The sequence below is a fragment of the Gymnoscopelus microlampas genome (assembly GCF_963454915.1).
Source record: "Gymnoscopelus microlampas genome assembly, chromosome: 8".
NCBI lineage: Eukaryota > Metazoa > Chordata > Actinopteri > Myctophiformes > Myctophidae > Gymnoscopelus > Gymnoscopelus microlampas.
The window spans coordinates 32,199,732-32,219,228 of record NC_139945.1 but is presented as its reverse complement, the minus strand read 5'-3'; the positions used below and the strand labels follow the sequence as shown (position 1 = coordinate 32,219,228).

The window sequence follows — 19,497 nt, the reverse complement described above, 5'->3', positions numbered from 1 at the left end:
TTTTGTTCATTTAAAATACCACCCCTATGAAATATTTATCTACTTGAAACGTTTTGTAGCTTAGTGCTTATGTTGAAAATATGTCCATATTAAGAAGATGATATGAACAAGTTTGCGTTGTAGAGGTTCTGTGTTCTGTTGTTGAGCAGTTTGACTGATTGCTATTTAGTTCTGATGAAATAATGTATTGGCTTATCTCAATCTGACATTGCAATGCAATCAGGCAAACATCTTAAAGGGATAGTTCACCCCCAAAATGACATTTTAGTCACCCCATGGATACTTGAATTCATGGATATTATTTTGTTTTTGTCGCATTCCTAAGCCAATAATTTGATGACTGGCTGCGGTTCCGTTAGGAGACAAAGAGTCTCCTATGTGTCTCCTACCGGAACCGCTGTCTACCAGTTGCATGCATACATCATAATGGTGTAACAAACCAATGTATACTTCTCAATAAACATTAAGTCTGTTTCAATCTTCAGTGACATAACATTGACCTGCTCTTGGTTGACATTGCTCACTTAACCTGTTTCTAGGATCCTGAGATTTCACGCACACTCACCCTCATCTCTAAGACCATCCAGACTCTGGGCAGCTGGGGCAGTTTGTCCAAAAATAAACTGGTAAGAACTAGAGCTACATGGTAAGATCTACAGCACTCTTAAAGGAGTTGCTCACCCAAAAAATGACTTATTTTCTATCAATTACACACCCCACAAAGCCTTGAATTTGTGGATTTTTTTTTTCTTTTGTCGCATTCCTAAATCACATTCCTAATCCTAATTTGATGACCGGGTGTATTTCCGGTAGGAGAATCAAAGAGTCTACTTTGTGTCTCCTACAGGATACATTAGCATCTTTCCGTCAGTAATGAAATTATTGGCTTAGGAATGCGACAAAAAAAAGTCCATGAATTCAAGTCTTTATGGTGTGTGCAATTTATAGAAATAAGTATTTTTTAGGGGTGAACTACTTCTTTAAAGAGACTGCAGCTGCTCAAAATAATGATCATACAAATAATCTACAATATAATCTCAGAGAAAAAGGAGCACAGAATGTTTTGCACAAATATCTTCTTCTGTGTGTGTGTGTGTGTGTGTGTGTGTGTGTGTGTGTGTGTGTGTGTGTGTGTGTGTGTGTGTGTGTGTGTGTGTGTGTGTGTGTGTGTGTGTGTGTGTGTGGTGTAACAGTGTAATGCAGTTTGTCCACAGATTTCCCCCCATGGGATTCATTCATTTTGTTCTCTCTCTGCAGTCTAGTTTCAAAGAAACCTACATGTATGACTTCTTTAAATCATTCCAAGAAGAAAGGTGTATCGAACAAGTTAAAAAGGTATTTTATTTAATAATTATCTTTTTAATGGTTGGATTTCTTATTGTGCGTACCACGAAATGAAAAATGTTGCCATTTACCTTTTGTTAGCGTAAGATCTGCAATGAAAAGTATTTTTTCCTTTTTTTCAGTTTCTTGATGAGATTTCCTCCAATGTCAGCAAAGAGTCCCATGGGGTGGAGGACTCTGTTGTTCTGAAGGAAGGGTGAGTGGCTAAGATCTGAGGAAAGACGAGGGTGCAAGGTGAAGAGAAGTCCATTGACCATATTCAAATGGTGGCATTCCCGGTTGTTGAGTGAATATGGTCAATGGTAGTCTTTAAAGGTGCTGCAAGTGTTTAAACATAAAAAAAAAGACACAGTAAGTGTTAAATAGTGTTCATAATAATCATACTTCATAATAGTAATTGAAAATGTATTTCTTCTTACTTCATAATAGTAATTAAGAAAAAATACATTTTCATGTACAGATACCATTTCATCCAATCAGGAGAGAGAACTTATAGAGGATGGAAGTAATGGGAAGAAAAAGATTGGACACAATTGGAAATGGAACACAAAAAAAAATTAAGGTGATACATGGATTCTCTCTCCTGATTAGATGAAAAACAAAAAAAATATTTTGTGTTGACTGAAGAGATGGGGAGACCCCTGTTCCTGAACAAACACTATAGCAATGATTGCCATCAGGACAAACTTTTTAACAAAACCTTACCATCTGTATTCTCTGTACTGGAGAATACAGTTCCATATTATGGTATCAGACTGATAGCCACTCTAATTCGAGGCTCATTGCCTGTTGTACCGTACATTGTATCAACAATAGAAGATAGTTCCCAGCTGTGAATGTGTGCAACTTACTCTGCATTGCTGTAGTGTAGATGAATCATCTGTGGCCAGGCGGATTTCCTCACCCCACATATGTCTGTCCATAGGGAGGTGCATAAACGAGCCCAGGGGAGAAAACGCATTGGCAAGAAGAACTTCAAGAAGAGGTGGCTCAAGGTGACCAACCGGGTGGTTTCCTACCACAAAAATAGAGGTGAGACAACCTCTCCCCGTTTGTGATTGATTTTAAGCGCATCCCCTTTCCCTCCTGAGCCAAAACCGCAAAGTACAGAAGTTGAATTCATAAAGGAGGGTTCGCAGTTCACAACATAAAAACAGATGGTACCACATGGGGAAATGTTGTTCTTCTCCTTGCTGTGGATTCACAGGGATAGATATTAATTGTGTGCAAGAGGCGCAGCATATGCATCAAACCTGGCACTTATTTGAATCTTTATATATATATGGCACAAATAGCAGCGAGTGATGCATAGGCTACTAAATGTATTTTGATGGTGCTCTTTGGTTGTGGGTTCATATACTATGTTCTTCTTCTTGTCGTGTCCACATATACTATGATAAATGCCTATTACCACATTCTCAGCATGCTTACAATTCCTGATCAAGGCATGTTGCCAAAACACATCAGACTCTTATGTTACTGCTAGGACTCGGGTGTACAAGAGCCTCAACATTTGTTATTTTTTGTTCTCTGTAGGAAAAGAGGCCCTCTGCACTATTGATGTGAAGAATATTCGTGCAGTGGAGAAGCTGGATGAAAGTGCCTTTAACCGCAAAAATGTAAGTCAAAGCGTTTCTTTCACATGAAAGTATTGTGATTAGCAGTTGTAATGGGCGTTTCTTCCCATACAAGAAATACAATTGGTTGTGGCGCCTCAATCGGTAGTACCATACCTACAATGCAATGTGCAAACAGTCGGAGACAAGTTCATGTATAACTACATTCAGCAATGTAAGCAACAATGGCATTTCCAATTTGTTGTCTCTGTACTGAGACCTTCTGGAGCATGCTGTAAATAACATAACATACTTTATAATAAAATATGCCATGAATAGATTCATTTAGACCATGGACTATCATTCTGTCTCTAGGCTGTTGTGTGTTTACTGGCTTATAGGCCATAGACGTGCTTGCAGCTTCAGCTGAACCTGAATTAGTCAGCATTCCTCCTTTAACATGATAAAAAGGCACTCGGGTGGCGCAGTGGTAAAGTACCTGCCCACCACCGCAGAGTATAGGGGTTTGAATCCACCGTGGTGCATCTGGCTTTGCTGAGCGTCTATACGAACACAATTGGCCCGTGTTTGGGTGATGGAAGTCGGACGGCGAGGGTGATTATTGTCATTGCATGTACTCCTACGGGCCGGGCGGCACCTGTCAGCGGGGACTGTTGGGCAGGAGGAGTAGGACAGAGGTGCTACGTTCTCACCCCTATGTTTGAGTAACATTGCCGTAGACATTTCCAAGTGAAGCAAATATACTGTATGTGTGGTCATTAAGATTTCCCCATTTCTGCATTGGGTTCAGATGTTCCAGGTGGTCCATACAGAGAAGCCACTGTATGTGCAGGCAGGAAACTGTGTGGAAGCCAGTGAGTGGATGGATGTCCTGAGCCAGGTCAGCCGCTGTAATCAGGGACGACTCGCATCCTTCCACCCCTCCATCTACTCAGCCGGAGCTTGGCACTGCTGCAAGAGCCTGAGTGACAGCGCTCCAGGGTGCAAGGAATGCACAACGTGAGTCTTTGACCCCTGACACAAAATGCACAAAAAATGATGATGTCAAAAAATAGAGCGAACACATCATTATAACCAGACATCTCCACAATCCACATCCCATTGACAATGTGGTTAAAGCCATGATAAGATTAATGAACATAAATCCTCTGTTGTACGATTGATGGTGTCTCGGACAAAAGAGCAGATCTACAAGCTATATAGATAAGCTATATACAGTATATACGGTAGGCTATATACTGTATATATCTGAGATCGTGCTAGCATTTTAAACTGCCGGTCAGAATGTACGGCATAATTACAGTTTACCGGACATATTTTCAGGACATTTTTGCTCTATTGAGATGGGATGACATGCAAGTTGGACATTTTAATGATATAACTATCATCTTGGACAACTGTGTATTCTCTCCTTGGACAATTTAGTTTTTTGATAAAACAAAAAAACACTTGAAGTTTGAGCAGTCGCTTTTGACCTCAAAGCCAACATAGCTCCCACAAAATACTTGAAAAAATACTCCCTCAAGAGTTACGTTGAATTCAGCCATTAACAATTGTCTCAATCTTCCCTCAGTCCTCTGGGGCCAAGAGTTCGAAACTTTTAATTCCTATCTGACTGAATCCGAACCACAGTTTTATCTGAAAATCATCAAGATGTATCTTCTGCTTAACATGTACTACTGCACATCATATACAAAACCATGTACCGGTACAGTTTTTACAGTAAATGTACTTCTCATTTGAATTGAGTACAATGGACCACAATGGGAAAAGCCCCCTGGGTCTTTTTGTGTTATCCTTTTAGCATAGCCTTTGACTGAATACTTTAACACGTTTTGTTAACATTAGGTAGTACAACCAATCAATCAATATGTCACAGTGGGATTTTCTTCCTCTGAACAATTGAGCACGGTATGGAGATCTCTTCTTCCCATCTTGTTAACCCTATCTCATGTCTTGTACTGCAGCAACATGTTGGCCAACCTGCAGTTGGATATAGACTGTGACCGGGAAACGGAGAGAATCTTCTCCCTGCTCACCTCAAATGATACCAAGCTCCAGAAGATGGAAGGTCAGTTAAAATTGTCATGGTTGTTATTTGTTATCACAGGCAAAACATGTTGTTTTAAGGATTTGTGACGAGGGATCTCAACACGTTGACAATAAAATGCCCATTTAAACGTTCAGGTCCTGCTATTTGGTTCCGATTTCTTTCCTGATATTCTTCAAATAAAGGCATATGTGTACAGTATCATCTTGTTGCATTTATACATTCTAATCAGACTGTCTGGCTATTAGCCATATGAACCCTCTGTTCTGGGGTGAAAATTCGGTTAAAATAGCCGATCTACAAGCTCACAATATGTACTGTATTGCAACACGATGCGTTGTGAGATCATCATAACGCATGATAATTACCCATGATAATAATAATGAATGCTCTTACCTGTGTCTGTGATGTTAAGTCCACCTCATGACGTGGATACCAGTGTGATGATCTGATGTGTTGATGATGATAACAGTGTGTTCCATGCCTGTGTTTTCCCTGCCCCTTTTTAGATGCATGTGCCAGCATAGCTGTGTACCAAGGCCCCCAGGGGGAGCAGGAGGAGTATTCCAAGTTCACTATCCAGGACCCAAAGGAGACGTTCCGCACCCTGAAGCAGCTTCGCAATGTCATGGAGGACCTGCAGGCTGAGCACAACATCAGAAGTGACCCCACGGCACAGTATGGCAGCGTGTGAGTCGAGATGCATTGTGCTCTGACGTAGTGCTCATCCTTTCTATTTATAACATTTTCATACACTTCATACTATATGTGTATCGTTGCTGTCGGGCAGAAACCTTGTATACCTTATGAGCTTGTAGATCTGCTATTTTTTCTGTTTTTGTTGAACAATTTTGAAAGAGAAAAGGCTGTCTGGGTTATGAAAAGTATTAACAAGAGTTATAATAACTGCATTGGATCCATTGGAATAGATTTTTCAAATAGATTTTACCGTGTTTGTGTGTCTGTCCGTCCGTATGTTTGCGGACGGCCTCAACAGGTTTGTGTCTGGCCTCAACAGCTGCAGCTGACTGCAACAAGATGCAACCAGTTACACAAATTAAACACAAACAGGAGTGCAACACATGCGCATTATGCACATCCTCAAATGCACCACTCACTTCACACTGGGTGTGATTTTTAATTTATTTTACATTTACTAAAAAGTAACAGTTTTGGACATGCAAGTTTTCTGCCCGACAGCAACAATATGCTATTGGATCACAATACAATCGTCATTATTCCAGCACACATGAAGATAATTGAGCCATCTTTGTTGTCCTGTGTTGCAGGCACAATCCAATAGTGGGGAAAACGTCCTAATAAGCAGTGCAGGCAGGTTTGGCCTGAGACAGCCACACCAGCAGGGGGGGCAGTACGCTGCGCACAGCACCGCCATCCTACATCGGTATGCCGGCACCCCAGAGAGAACGCCCACAAGGTGCATCCAGGAGAACCAAGCGTGATACCCCCCCAGCCATTCCCCAGCTATGTGTGGGAGGCAGAACAATCACATGACCCTCTACATAATCCGTCTTCACTGAAGCCTAATTTATGTGCCGTCGCACATGAGAACGACTGAGAATAGGCGACCTACAAACTCACAACGCGTCGCATCCGTGCCACATTGTGAGCTCGTAGGTCGGCTATTCTCGGTGCACGGCTATTCACCATTGCATGACGAAGTATGAATGGGGCTTGAGAAGGAGCCTGTGGTTCTTGCTTTTTGCGGTGTCTGTCACCCTCTCTGCTCAACCCTTGCATAGACACACCGCAGATCCCACGTTAGAGATGCAGGACATGTCTTTTATGTCCTTTTTTATTTGCACAGTTTCGATCATGTCTTCTTCCTTTTTGTAGTTTTTCTCCAGTTGAAGAAGAATATAGTTTGTGCGTGAATAGGCTGCTAAAAAAAATACTTCTATTCACTCATCTTTGTATCATGAACCATCATGATGCTTTCACAATCTTAAGATTTAGCTATTTTAAGGTACATCACTTCCTGACAGTAGTCCTTGATAATCATTATCGTTCTTTTAAAGGGAATGTTATTTTTTTATTTTTTTTGTCTGTAATTCCTGAACAAAAGTGTAGTTTTTCTCATACGGTTGAATCGACAAAAACAATCTGCCTTACTTTGTTGATGGATGTTTTTAACTCTTCTTTTTTTTTTCCACATCAAGTGGTGAGGGAATAATGCAGAAGCACTTTAAATATTTGGATCAATCCAGATAGAAACATTTAGATACATGGTATCGGCATTGGCCATAATTGATCAGTTGCATGATCTTGTGTACGTTCTTGTTTCTTTCCTGTACAATAACATAGCTTGTTGATTTTAATAGCTATTTTTCCTATGCCAAAGACAATTTTGTAGGTTTACCTTGGAAAAAGAATATTAATGTATTTTGAATACAGAGGTTTTAAAAATGGAAAGAAATTATATATTTGGTTCTTGTGTACATTTTTGGTAACATATCCTTTATATTGACGTAGACCGTTTGATCGGACCAGGTTATTCTCTCAGTTTTGGACACTGTTTGCATGTAATTGTGGTCTGTAATTGGATGTAAATGTGAAAATGATTGTGGTATCGGTACAGTTTCCATCACATTGTATCCTATTGACATTGTAAGGGTGTCTGCACACCATCGCTGTCTATTCATCAGCTATAGTTGATGTGAATAATGAATTGACACAGGAAGCTTTGTCGGTCAGGCTACCACATATTAGGTTGTCATATCCAGGTCTCTAACCCATTGCCAACAATCATTGCCCCTGAATTAGCACACACCATTGTACCCTGAACCTTTGTCCAACAGCACTCCAAAGCTACTCGTTAAAAGTAAAACTCCTACTGTACTTACTCCTGTTGTCACTGAAGAACCTGTTTAAAATACTCTTTTGCTGAAGTTAAACGTTTTGAACATTCTGTGGCTGGCATACTTGGTAGCCTATTACAATGCTCTGCTGTCAGTCACAAGTTTGTCTTCGCTATCATAAACAACACGACCAAAAACTTCTAGCCAGTGCTGCAAATAGAAGCCATACAGTTGCAGTACAACCATGAGTCCAATTGTATGACCCAACAGATGAACAATCACATTTATTCAATCATGGTTTTGTTTAGGACTTATATACTGTAGATGTAAACAAGTCATACTCCTATCATTGTTATCAAAATTGCCCATTTGAACAATACCTAGAAACTTGAATTTAGAATTGTTTTAACAAGAGTGGAACATTTAATGCTGATAGTACAGGGTTAACCGTGTTATGTTTTGGGTTTTTTTAAGTGTGGAAATATTTGTTGTCAGTCAAGTTTTGTCTTTGGTCCATCATATATTTCTAACATGCATGTCCTACATATTTAACAGTATATTTTTCAGAAATATGTTTTTATGTCTTTTTTTTTTAACACTGTGATTTTATGACTTTCTATACTGTGTCAATTTATTAACGGTACCATGTTCTTGTCTTCAGTGCTACTTTGAAGCTGGCTGCTTTTCTCATTATCCAAGGGAGTTACCTTACATATGTGGTAATGTGTACTGCACAATCTCTTAATAGTTGATGCAGTGTTACTGATGTGAATCCTGTCTCTGTCCCACTGGGCTCTGGCTGGCAGTGATTATATTTACATGCAGGCTGGACTGCCTAATCACAATCAAAAGTAAATTCATACCTCAATTGGTTGGTTTGAAAAAACACAGTATATGCAAGTGTAAATCACTATTGCTTTTTGAAAATTCAGTCAGTTTTAGGCCAGACATGTTGCTCTAAACTGGTTGCAGCATTTGGGAGAAATTGATTGATTATTCACTTTTATTCATTTAGATTTATACTTGGTTGCACGCCGGTGTCTCACACCAACAATAGCCGGTCTACATACAAGCTCACAACACATCGCTGTGCAATGCATTGTGAGCTTGTAGATCGGTTATTTCTGGTGTGAGACGCGATGTGTCCAAATCGGGCTTGAATCCTGTTTATGGCTTGCATGTAAAGGTCATCACTAGTTTTGCTAAGGGCTATTAGCCTTGTGGTTCATGTGTTTGGTTATAAATTCATTTGTGTATGAAGGTAAATGTTGGGTAAATTCCTTCAGTCCTTTAAGGCATTAGTTTTAGTTTTGATCTATTTTTCGATCATAAGGGATTATTTTCTTTCACCCACCTCGCATCATTTTTTATCTGTTAGATTTTATATCACAAGATTTCAAACAAGATATCAAGACCTTTTTATACTTTACCTCTTTAGGAGTTAATCTTGTTCATGAACGCTTTCTTGAATTAATATTGCTCTCTTGGCATGCCATGCATCCAGCCTGTCCAAAATGGCAAGTGCAACTGTTTTAAAGTCATAGGATGGTTAATCTCTCAAGAACAGATTCTGCTCTAGGATGGTTAATGTTATTCATGAGGGAGACTATACTTCTTGTACATCTGTTCTATAGACCCCTTAACAGACAACGTCACACTGATAAGAACCAGTATGCGCGCGCAGGCCGGCACCAAATGAAACCCATTCTGTCATTTCTCGCTAGGATGCGCCTCACTAGCCAACACAAGAGGAGGTTGAATGAACTGAAACCCGCGCACCCCCAAACAATATGTTGGGAAACAATCACCTGTGCGTCCAGTGACTGGACATAACCAACATTGAGATTGGACTCCAGTCTCAATGTTGGTAAACAAATAATTGGTCTATTGTTCTTAAGCTTAAATTGTGGCTGGCCAGGTTTAATGTTCTGAGAAGTTTCCTTCAAGGCACTAGCCTCAGAAATGCGAAAAAGGTGGGATCCAAAACTTGCCTTTTCCCCCCCTCCAAATTAAACCCGTTTTGAGGGACGTCAAATTGTTGTCAAATGTAGCCAAATATATTTTCTGTCCCTTCCAACCATAGTCCAACTGTATGACACTCTTGAGTCAGGTTTGGCATGAATATTGTCAGTTTAAAAACACTTATTTCTGTCTCTAACAAGCTTGAGTACGGTATGTTTTTGATTTTCATTTGTTTTTGTTATTTAAACATTAAATATTTTATAATTTTCTCTACATTTTTATGTGTCCATTGGAATAATTTACAATAAACTCTGCCAGTGCTCTTCAGCTTTTTGGGATTTTCTGGATATGTGGAGGAAAGTAATATGACTTTCTCTGTACTGTATATGTAGTCATTTTGGTAGAAATTACATGGATGAAGGATTCAGACTATTTGGTAAGAGTTGGGGTGAACTATCCCTTTAACTTTTCTTCTACTCTTGCCTATCGTGGAGGTGTATTATTTATACCGCGCCTTGTCTACTTGTAATTTGTGCTTTGTATCTCACATCCCTCCACCACCACATTCTCTCCCCTTTTCCATGTCTTTCTCCTATCCTTTCTTTACAGGTTCCTGAGGAGAGGTTTCATCTGAATAGACCAAAGAAGCTCAAGCTCATTGGACACTGCACACAATGGTCCCCTAGTATAGCCGAATACTCTGGGTTCTTCTCCGCCCTCTGGAACTATCTACATCTGAATCACAGTCACCTCGCCCACTCTTCATCCTTCTCTCCTCCCCTCCTCCTATTCTTGTTGTCCTATACATGCCTCATCCCACCCCCCCACCCCTCATCCTTTTTTGATTTTAAGATTTTATTACTAACTTTTAAAGCTCTGAATGGTCTGGCGCCTAGTTATTTATGTGATCTGGTGGAACCTTATGTAACAGGTCGCACCCTTAGATCCTCTGGCCAGGGTCTATTGGAATTTCGTACTGCTAAGTTGGTGACCAAAGGCGGTCGGGCCTTTTCTATAAAGGCCCCTATACTCTGGAAAAGCCTACCAGAGGAACTAAGATTAACCAGGTCATTAACGAGTTTTAAATCCCTGTTAAAAACCCATTTTTACAGAATGGCCTTTTTAACTTGAGATAAATGTTGTTGATTATTGCTCTGTTTTACTGTAAATGTATATATCACTGTTAATTCATTATCTGCATTGTTTTGATTGCTCTTTTGACTGTTCAAGCACTTTGTAACTTTGTTTAAATAAGTGCTATACAAATAAAGTTTTATTATTATTATTATTATTATCCTTCACCCTCGCACCCCTTCTTCCCCATCTCTCATGATTCCAGCATTTTCCCCTTTTCATACAGCTGGGGTGGCAGAGGCTCAGGAGGTCTACAGAGCAGCCATCTTGGAATCCCAAGTTTCCCGGTTTGATCACTGGCTCGATCCTCCTGGCTGCATGTTGAAGTGTCCTTGAACAAGACACTGAACCACTAAACTGCTCCAGATGAGCAGGTTGGTGCCTTGCATGGTTTCGTCTGTCATGAATGGGTGAATGTGAAATACATTGTAAAGCGCTTTGGAAAAAGGCACTATATAAATGAAATCCATTTCCATCCTCACATCGCCTCACTCCATCATCCCTCCATCCAGCCCCCATAATCCCTCCTTCCATCCATCCTCATTTATTTTCTATTTCATATTCAACTAGAAAAAGTGCTACTAGGAGCACAGGTCAGGTAGGTTATTGTGGCCTCCTGGTGGCGCTATAATAGGCCAATGTGAAAAGGGTGCCATTTCTTCTTAGGCCTTTAACGGCAATCGGATGCTGCATTCATGGTTTGAGACATTTTGTTCCAAAAATGTGTTTTGCAAAAATAAACCTGCTGGTGATGCTATAACAGGCCAATGTGAAAAGGGTGGCATTTGTTACTCAGCCTAGTGGGAATGTGCGTGCAAAATTTCACAGAAATCGTGTTCATGATTTAAGGCATTTTTGTTCAAAACGGACCAATCCTGCACATTTTGGAAGCCAATTTTAGCCAATTAGGATGGCATATGAAATATCGGACAGATCCGTCTTGATCATATGACTATAGAGATACTGTGTAATATTTAAAAAAATGTTTTACAAAAGTCGGCCTCCTGGTGGCGCTCTAAAAAGCTGTTGTGAGTGCAAAATTTCACGGAAATTGCACGCTGCGTTCATGATTTGAGGCATTTTGTTCAAAACGGGCCAATCCTGCAAACTTTGGAAGCCAATCTTAGCCAATCAGGATGGAATATGGAAAATCGGACAGATCTGTGTTGATCACAAGACTATAGTGGCCCTCATATATCAACGCGGCGCAGACCAAATAATGGGCGTATGGCGAGATCACCGCAACTTTCGGCATTTATCAATATATCCTGACGTTGCCTTCAGTGTACCTCCCGTTCAGATCTCACGTCTGCTCGGGAGCAGTTGATGGCTTTGGCTGCACCCATTTGTTCCATTCTAGACATGCGGAGCAGCATTGTCTCACCGTCTGACAGGCATCTGGACACATGTATCCACTCCAAAATGTATATATATCACACTAATAAATATACAGCGCTTATGCGAGAGCATTTTCGGGAGTCGGGACTGGCACAGCTGCGCCGCTGTAATCTTGTCATGGACAGCGAGGTCTCGAAATTTACAGTCAGTAGCGTGTCCTATTCACCTGTTTCCTAGGCTTTTCACTTCCTGTGTGTGTTCCACTTCCTGTCGATTTGATTCAATGAAATGCAATGAAACTGGTCAGATGACTAATGATATCCAATGGAATCCAACAGGAAGTGGAAAACACACAGCCTAGGAAACAGGTGAATATGGAGTTATACAACCTGGGCTGGGTTGAGGATATAAACCCGACCCTCCAAACCTTTGACCAGCGCAGGTTATTCTTCATGCTGTGGATTCATTTGGACCACCGCAGGAGATCGGATATTTAACCCTCTAAACACACCAGCCTTCATCCATTAATGTTTATAATTCATTCATCAATGATCACTCCATAAACGTTCAGATTATTTCCTGCTATTTCTCATTTAATGTGGCGTGTGTGTGTGTGTGTGTGTGTGTGTGTGTGTGTGTGTGTGCGTGTGCGTGTGTGTGCGTGCGCGCGTGTTCAGACGTGGACATGAAAGGCAAGGAGGCCAGCAGGGGAATATTTAAGGGCGTGTTATTTAAATGACGCTCGGTTTCAGCCGCAACATTTATCAAGGCTCCGACCAAATGTATGCTAGGATTGGCTGTATAGAGCGTGCCAAAAATCCTGAAGGGGGCGTCAACAAGTGTCTTTTGGTAGCAGCGGACATCTTTGAGGGGTATAAACCAGGTTGACTTAACATTGCCCAAAACAAACATGTCTGCGCTACTATGCCACGCCCCCCCGTGGTGACGACGCGTTGGCACGCTCTATAGGATCGCTTCGTAAATGTGACTTGGACGTTGGTGTGCGGCCGAATTTATGGAAAAATATAAGCCGTTTTTTATGCTCCATTGATAAATGAGGGCCACTGTGTACGGATTCTCGAGATTTTTGGACAAAATCTGTAGGAGTAATATAAAAAAAAATGATTTGCAAAAAATGGCCTCATGGTGACGCTATAACAGGCCGATCTGAAAAATTGGGGTCAGAGGTTCTGCTCTGGCATCCAGGGAGTTTGTGTGCACAGTTTCCCAGGGACCGGGCCAACAGTGCCGGAGATTAGCTGCTCGCAGACAGACGGACACACGGACGGACTACAGTTATGGTCGGGGTGATTGCATGCATGTCTTTTGTTATCTCCAAAATATACTACAAAATAATCCAATCTGACATCAGTTCTGTCTGCTATTGGTAGGCTTGTGAAAGCCTGAAAATGTGTTTGATAACGCTCAGGCATATTCATCTTTAAACACTGTCTTAAACCCTCTATACTTAGTGAAAAGGACCTGAGTTGAAAATGTACTTGGTACGCTCTGGTTCACTTTAAGCTCTTCACCAAAAATAGCCGATCTACAAGCTCAACGTGTTGTGTTACTTGAACCCCAGAATAGGGATGCTATAGGGATGCTATATGAGTTTACAAATATACAGTAATGTGTTCGAACATTATTTTACATGAGTTGAGAATATTTAATCTCACCCTGTCACAAAAATAAAATGCCAATCACTTTAATATTTGCAATTTCTTTCTATTGTAAATTATGACACTAGCTGAACTAACCCATGAGGAGTATGTGAAAAGTGCATTCATGTGCCACTGAAACGGAGCAGACCAAGACAGAGTAGAACAGGAACACTGAAACCTGGTCCTATTCTTGTCCTGAAAGATCCTTATCCAAATAACATTAGGATTTGACATCGTTGCTGTCAGGTGGAAACCTTTTATGTCAAAAAAACGTTTCTTTTTTATTTATTTTTTTAAACATTTTAAAATAGTGAAAATAGACGATCTACAAGCTTGTGGATCTGCTATTTTCACTACTTTTGTGTGACACTCTTATGTATGGTGAAGTAGGACATTAATCTTTGAAAAAACATAAACATTTGAAATATGGAGATACAAGGTTTCTGCCCGACAGCAACAATATTAGATTAACTCTAAATGCCAAGTATGTGGGGCACAGACTGATGCCATGACTTGGAGGTCATTTTCTCTGGCAGCAACCCTAGCTGTAGTAGTTGTTTTCACGTGTGCAATACAATAACATGCTGAGAGGTCAGACTTAAACACTTTAACCCTGGCGTCCCTATTTTGGGCGTGTCATTATAGGTGAAAGTCTTTCCAAAAACAAAATCATTCAGTTATGGCAGTGGTTGTCCCAGGGCCAGGGGTCCTTGAGGGGGTTTCCACAGCAAAATAGCTTAATATAGCATCCAAAAATCAGTTTAACCTATGTATACTGTACATCAACCTTGAACATCTTTGAAAAATGTGCAATACCTTTGGAACATTTTAACAATACTACTCTTGTATGGGGGTCCCTGGAACCAAATCCTTTCAGATGGGGGTCTGCGGTCAAATGCATATTAATTTGGGGGTCCTTGACATGCCAAATGTTTGAGAACCACTGAGTTATGCGGCCGGGTCAATGGTTGTTGTATTGTGCAAAAGGGAACTCAGACGAGTGGCGGTCATGTGTCTGAGATGCTGCTCAGGATTTGTCACCTAGCCAGCTGTCAGAATGTATTTACTGTACTAGGAGAAATGAGTAAGATAATGAATTGAATCATCATGAATAATATCAGTTTCTATGTCTCTGCCTCTCTCTCTCACTCGCTGATTGTCCTGTTTTACTTTATCCAAAATATAAATTCTTCAGATTTCTTTCTTTTGTGTGTGTCATCTTTCTACCAGAATCAGCCGCGACACCCATGGAGTGCACAGTCAGCGTTGTGAAGGGTCTCACAGCACACCAGTGCTCCAACTGGGTCCACACTTTGCACAAACATTGCTCTGTGCTCTGGCTGCTTTCCATAGTAAGTCAATACAGTCTGTTGTCCAAACAGACTGTATTTGGCAAGCGATCACGGTGAAAAACATCACTGCGCCATCGGACACGCAGAGTCAAACAGCAACACTTTATCTTTCTTCACTTAACTTTCTTTACTTGCTGATGTGCTACGAGCTGACTCATCAATCACATGCAGCCAATGGGGAGAGAGATAGGGGAGTGACGCGCAGCAAAGGTCGTCGGGAATGGGATTTGAACCCGCGACACGCTGTCAGGCTGGCATTGCAGCCTAGGGTGCTTGGACCGCCACAAATCCCTATCACTACTGCCCACTAGGTATGGCCAACTCAACTCAACCTTCTCCAGAAAAATCAATGCAATCAATCTTTTTATTGTGGAATATGAGGGAATAACCGACAACATTATCTATATCCTACTGCTCTGTGTAGCCTATATAAGTCATTAATTAAAAGAAATGTTTGTAAGAACTTTCTGATCTCCATATATGGGCATGTCAGTCAGATCGGTGGTGCAACGTAGGTGTGAGCTGCGTAGCGACCCGAACTCTATGGGGAATTGGGAGATCATGCAAAATAATCCCACTGCCTCTTTGTAATGGGTTTGATATTCTCTATAGTAATTCCCTAGATAGACAGCAATATGAGCAGACAATCTCTGATGGTACAGGTATTTGCTTGGATAACTGGCTATGGTGGCTCATAGCTCTATTCTAGATTGCGGCTGTGAGCCGTGAGCCACGGTTCTGCTCACACAGTAGAAATGAGGCTTTATGCACTAGTGACCCGTTACTTCAGATAGTTCTATTCATGTGAAGTATATTTATTTTATTTTATGACATTATATACTGGTAGTAGGAGTATATTATGCAGATGTTTCAACATAGAGTGATTTCTTTGGTGTGTGCGTGTGGGGGTGTGTTTGAAATATAAATAAGTTGATAGTGCTGGCCCGAATCTTGCATCCAACTTATCAGTTACCAACAGGGGTGATTACAACACACACAATGTTTTTGTTGTATATTTTCAAGAATGATTTTCAATCCATATTTATTCCAGTGACACCCAACCATTTAGAAATGTCATATACACCCAAATACTAAAATTATTCAATACAATCAAATTATTCAATAGATACACAAATACTACACAACTTATTTCATTTTCGAAAAGCAACAGAATATGAGCTTTTCTGATAAAGGCAGATGCACTACCAATTATCCTTCATTCCCTTGTTAAGCGGTCAAAATAGATTGCACAAATTACTACTGCACAATTCAAATGTATCTGCCTACATGTTGTTAACTAGTTGTACGAACTCTTGTTTTATTTTTGTATTGTTTTATTGGATCTTGTTTAGTCGATACACTTATTTGTTTTAGCTCGTGCTCATTTGATTTTGCCATTTTTTGTCTCATCTGTTTAAGAAAGTAGGTAGCTGATATATTGCACTTTTACCTTAGCGCTAGGTATACTCTTGGTTGCTTGTTTTTGCAGGAAATGTACTTAAAACTTCTGGTGATTAGTAGTTTTCGTTCCCTACCTATGTTGAATACACTTATTGTAAGTCGCTTTGGATAAAAGCGTCTGCTAAATGACCGTAATGTAATGTAATGTACATGGTTATGCCTTATTGCATATTCTGTACCCCCCCCTATCTTTACATATCATACCCAGTAATATTGGATATGATATGATATATACTTGTTGTGTTGTGTTGTGTTGTCAAGTCTTGTCTGACCAATGTTCCAAACTACCCAGTGGTCAGTTTGGAACATTGGTCAGACCAGACTTGTTAACTTTGTTTAAGAGACTCAAGTGCTTAATAAAGCTTTGCCGCAATCGAATTAAATTAGTCTCGGTATTTGCTGACCCCTGTTTTAACATCGCAAGGGCAATACAGAGAAAAGCAGATTCTCTGATGAGGAAGAAAGTCCTTGAGAACCACTATACTGACATTACAAAAGAATATAGTACTGATGTAAAGATACAAAGTGATATAAAGTAAAAACATGCCATACAGTACGTATATGCACTTATATGCCATATGCAATAGACAATAAAAAAGAGTAGGTACATTTTATAATACATTTTACAGCAGATTCTTACCATCATGTATAAACCACCATCTCAAAAGATATGTGCACGTTTAGCCTCAAACCACCTAGCCTTATTCTGAAACAAAAAAATAAAATAGATAATAGACGATCTACAAGCGTCAGGTTTTGCCATGGACATAACACTCGTCAAGTGAGCTCAGGTCATCTGGTGGTGCCAAGACCACAAACAAATAGTATGATGAGAACTGTTCTTCATAGAGCTTCTTCGGCTTGGAATATGCTCCACATAAATGTTAGACACACTAGAAGTAAATTTTCTTTTAAAAAGTTACTTAAATTGGTGAGTCCTCTTGTGACTTTTGTGAATACTCAGTATTTGTGATTTTATTGGTTATTGTTGTCTCTGTTTTATATGCAGCGCTTCATTTATTTTGCTGATAACTATTGTGTCTGTTTTGCCCTTTTGTTTTAGTTATATAGCACAATTGTAACTATTGTCTGTTTTTATTGTATTACTTTTGTGTGGACCCCAGGAAGACTAGCGACCACATTGTGGAAGCTAATGGGGATCCTAATAAAGAATAAAGAATGTACAAGGTGTTGCACCACAACGCCTTCTGAGCTTGTAGATCTGCTATTTTCAAAGAATCTAGAAAAACTTGGAATATTTTTTAAACATTGTAACAACACAAATCTTGGATGGGGGGTACCCTGGCACACCATTTTCAAATGGGGGTCTGCGGCCAAATACATAATGAATTTGGGGCTATACATGAAACAGTTTGAGAACAACTGCAGTGTGCCACCATGGCTTGTTGATGAATACCGGTAGATGTGTGCATCTCAGCTCTGAGCTTTGTAAGGCAGCAGACTGTACAGTGGGGCAAATGGTGCAGGGTTGGACTCCATGTGAGATGATGGCTCACACCGTGAGCTCACTGGTCCTCCGTCAGCTGGGAAGTAAATGGATCCTCTCTGGATGGCCGGGACAGAAAACACACAGACGGAGCCAAGCAGAGCACAACGAAGGGAAGGGAAGGGAAAGCAAAACACAACACAACACAACACAAAAGCACAGAACACAAAAGCAAAAGTGCAAAAGAAGGGTGCAAGAGTGCAAAAAATAGAAACGTAAATAAATAAAAGATTAAACCGTTGTAATTGATGTGCCACCACGCCACTAACAGAATCACTGCAAGCTAATCTGATGTGGAGCCTGCTTGAATAGCAGGAGTCAGAGCAAAAACAATATGGGAGTTGTATTGTTTGACAGCTATTATTGCATTTTTCCAATTATGCTCGCTGTAACACTATAAAACTGGGAGACGTTGACTATCAACCCCTGTTATGAATGAAAAGGGATAACATCTCCAGTGTGAAGCTGTTACTGTAGGTAAATTACTTTATGGTTCAAAAAGTGTGTTGATTTGTGGAGGGCTGATTTTCCTAATATATCCCAAATCTAATGCTACAATTCCCAAATTGAAAATGTTGTTTGACACAGTTATAGTTTTTTATATTTTGTGTTCGCTAAAAAGAGCAAGACCAATTCCACTGTAATTTGACAAAAAACAGTATCACTGTGTCAGGTCTTATTCAATTATTATTATTTTTTACAGTAAGTCCGTTCAGGCCTGCCTTCTTTGCTGATGTACAAACAAAATATTGATGTTAAATAGAGCGATTAGGTCTAATGTTAGGGGTTAATGTTTTATTCTTTTCACAATGGAGTCTGGGGTTGGGGGTGAGTTGTTCAGGTACATTTTATGTGATATCATGGATGTGTAGATCTGCACAATAAGTCTGTATTTATTTGACCAACCTTCCTGTTGAGTCTAGCTACAGCGATGAGGATTGACGAGGGTACTTGACCATTGGAGAACTCAAGATGTTTTACCGAGGTTAATTAAACACAAGTGATCATGTAGTGTGACAGACCCAAACCCGGCCACGTCCTCAAAACATGACCAGTTGATGGGAGTGTTTGTCGATATTTTCAACCTCTCACTCTCCTAGGCTGTGGTCCAACAAAGGCTTCAAAATGTCCACCATTTTGCCCATCCCCAAGCACTCCAAGGTAACATGTCTAAATGACTGGATACCTATCGCCCTCACCCCCGTTGACAGTAAATGCTTTGAGAGGCTGGTGAGAGATTACATCTGTTCCATGCTACCTGCCTCGCTGGACCCAGGGCAATTTGCATATCA

General features: G+C 40.3%; 1 protein-coding gene across 1 annotated transcript in view; it reads left to right on the top strand.

Moving 5' to 3' along the window:
- Positions 1-10,079, top strand: part of rasa2 (RAS p21 protein activator 2) — a 44,522-nt gene extending 34,443 nt beyond the window's left edge. The window contains exons 16-24 of the mRNA XM_084065552.1: positions 540-626; positions 1,258-1,335; positions 1,467-1,540; positions 2,270-2,376; positions 2,881-2,963; positions 3,712-3,920; positions 4,889-4,992; positions 5,481-5,661; positions 6,261-10,079. Coding sequence (XP_083921678.1) covers positions 540-626; positions 1,258-1,335; positions 1,467-1,540; positions 2,270-2,376; positions 2,881-2,963; positions 3,712-3,920; positions 4,889-4,992; positions 5,481-5,661; positions 6,261-6,291 — 954 coding nt within the window. The 3' untranslated portion in view covers positions 6,292-10,079. The remainder of the gene's footprint in view (positions 1-539; positions 627-1,257; positions 1,336-1,466; positions 1,541-2,269; positions 2,377-2,880; positions 2,964-3,711; positions 3,921-4,888; positions 4,993-5,480; positions 5,662-6,260) is intronic.
- Positions 10,080-19,497: the final 9,418 nt, after the last annotated feature.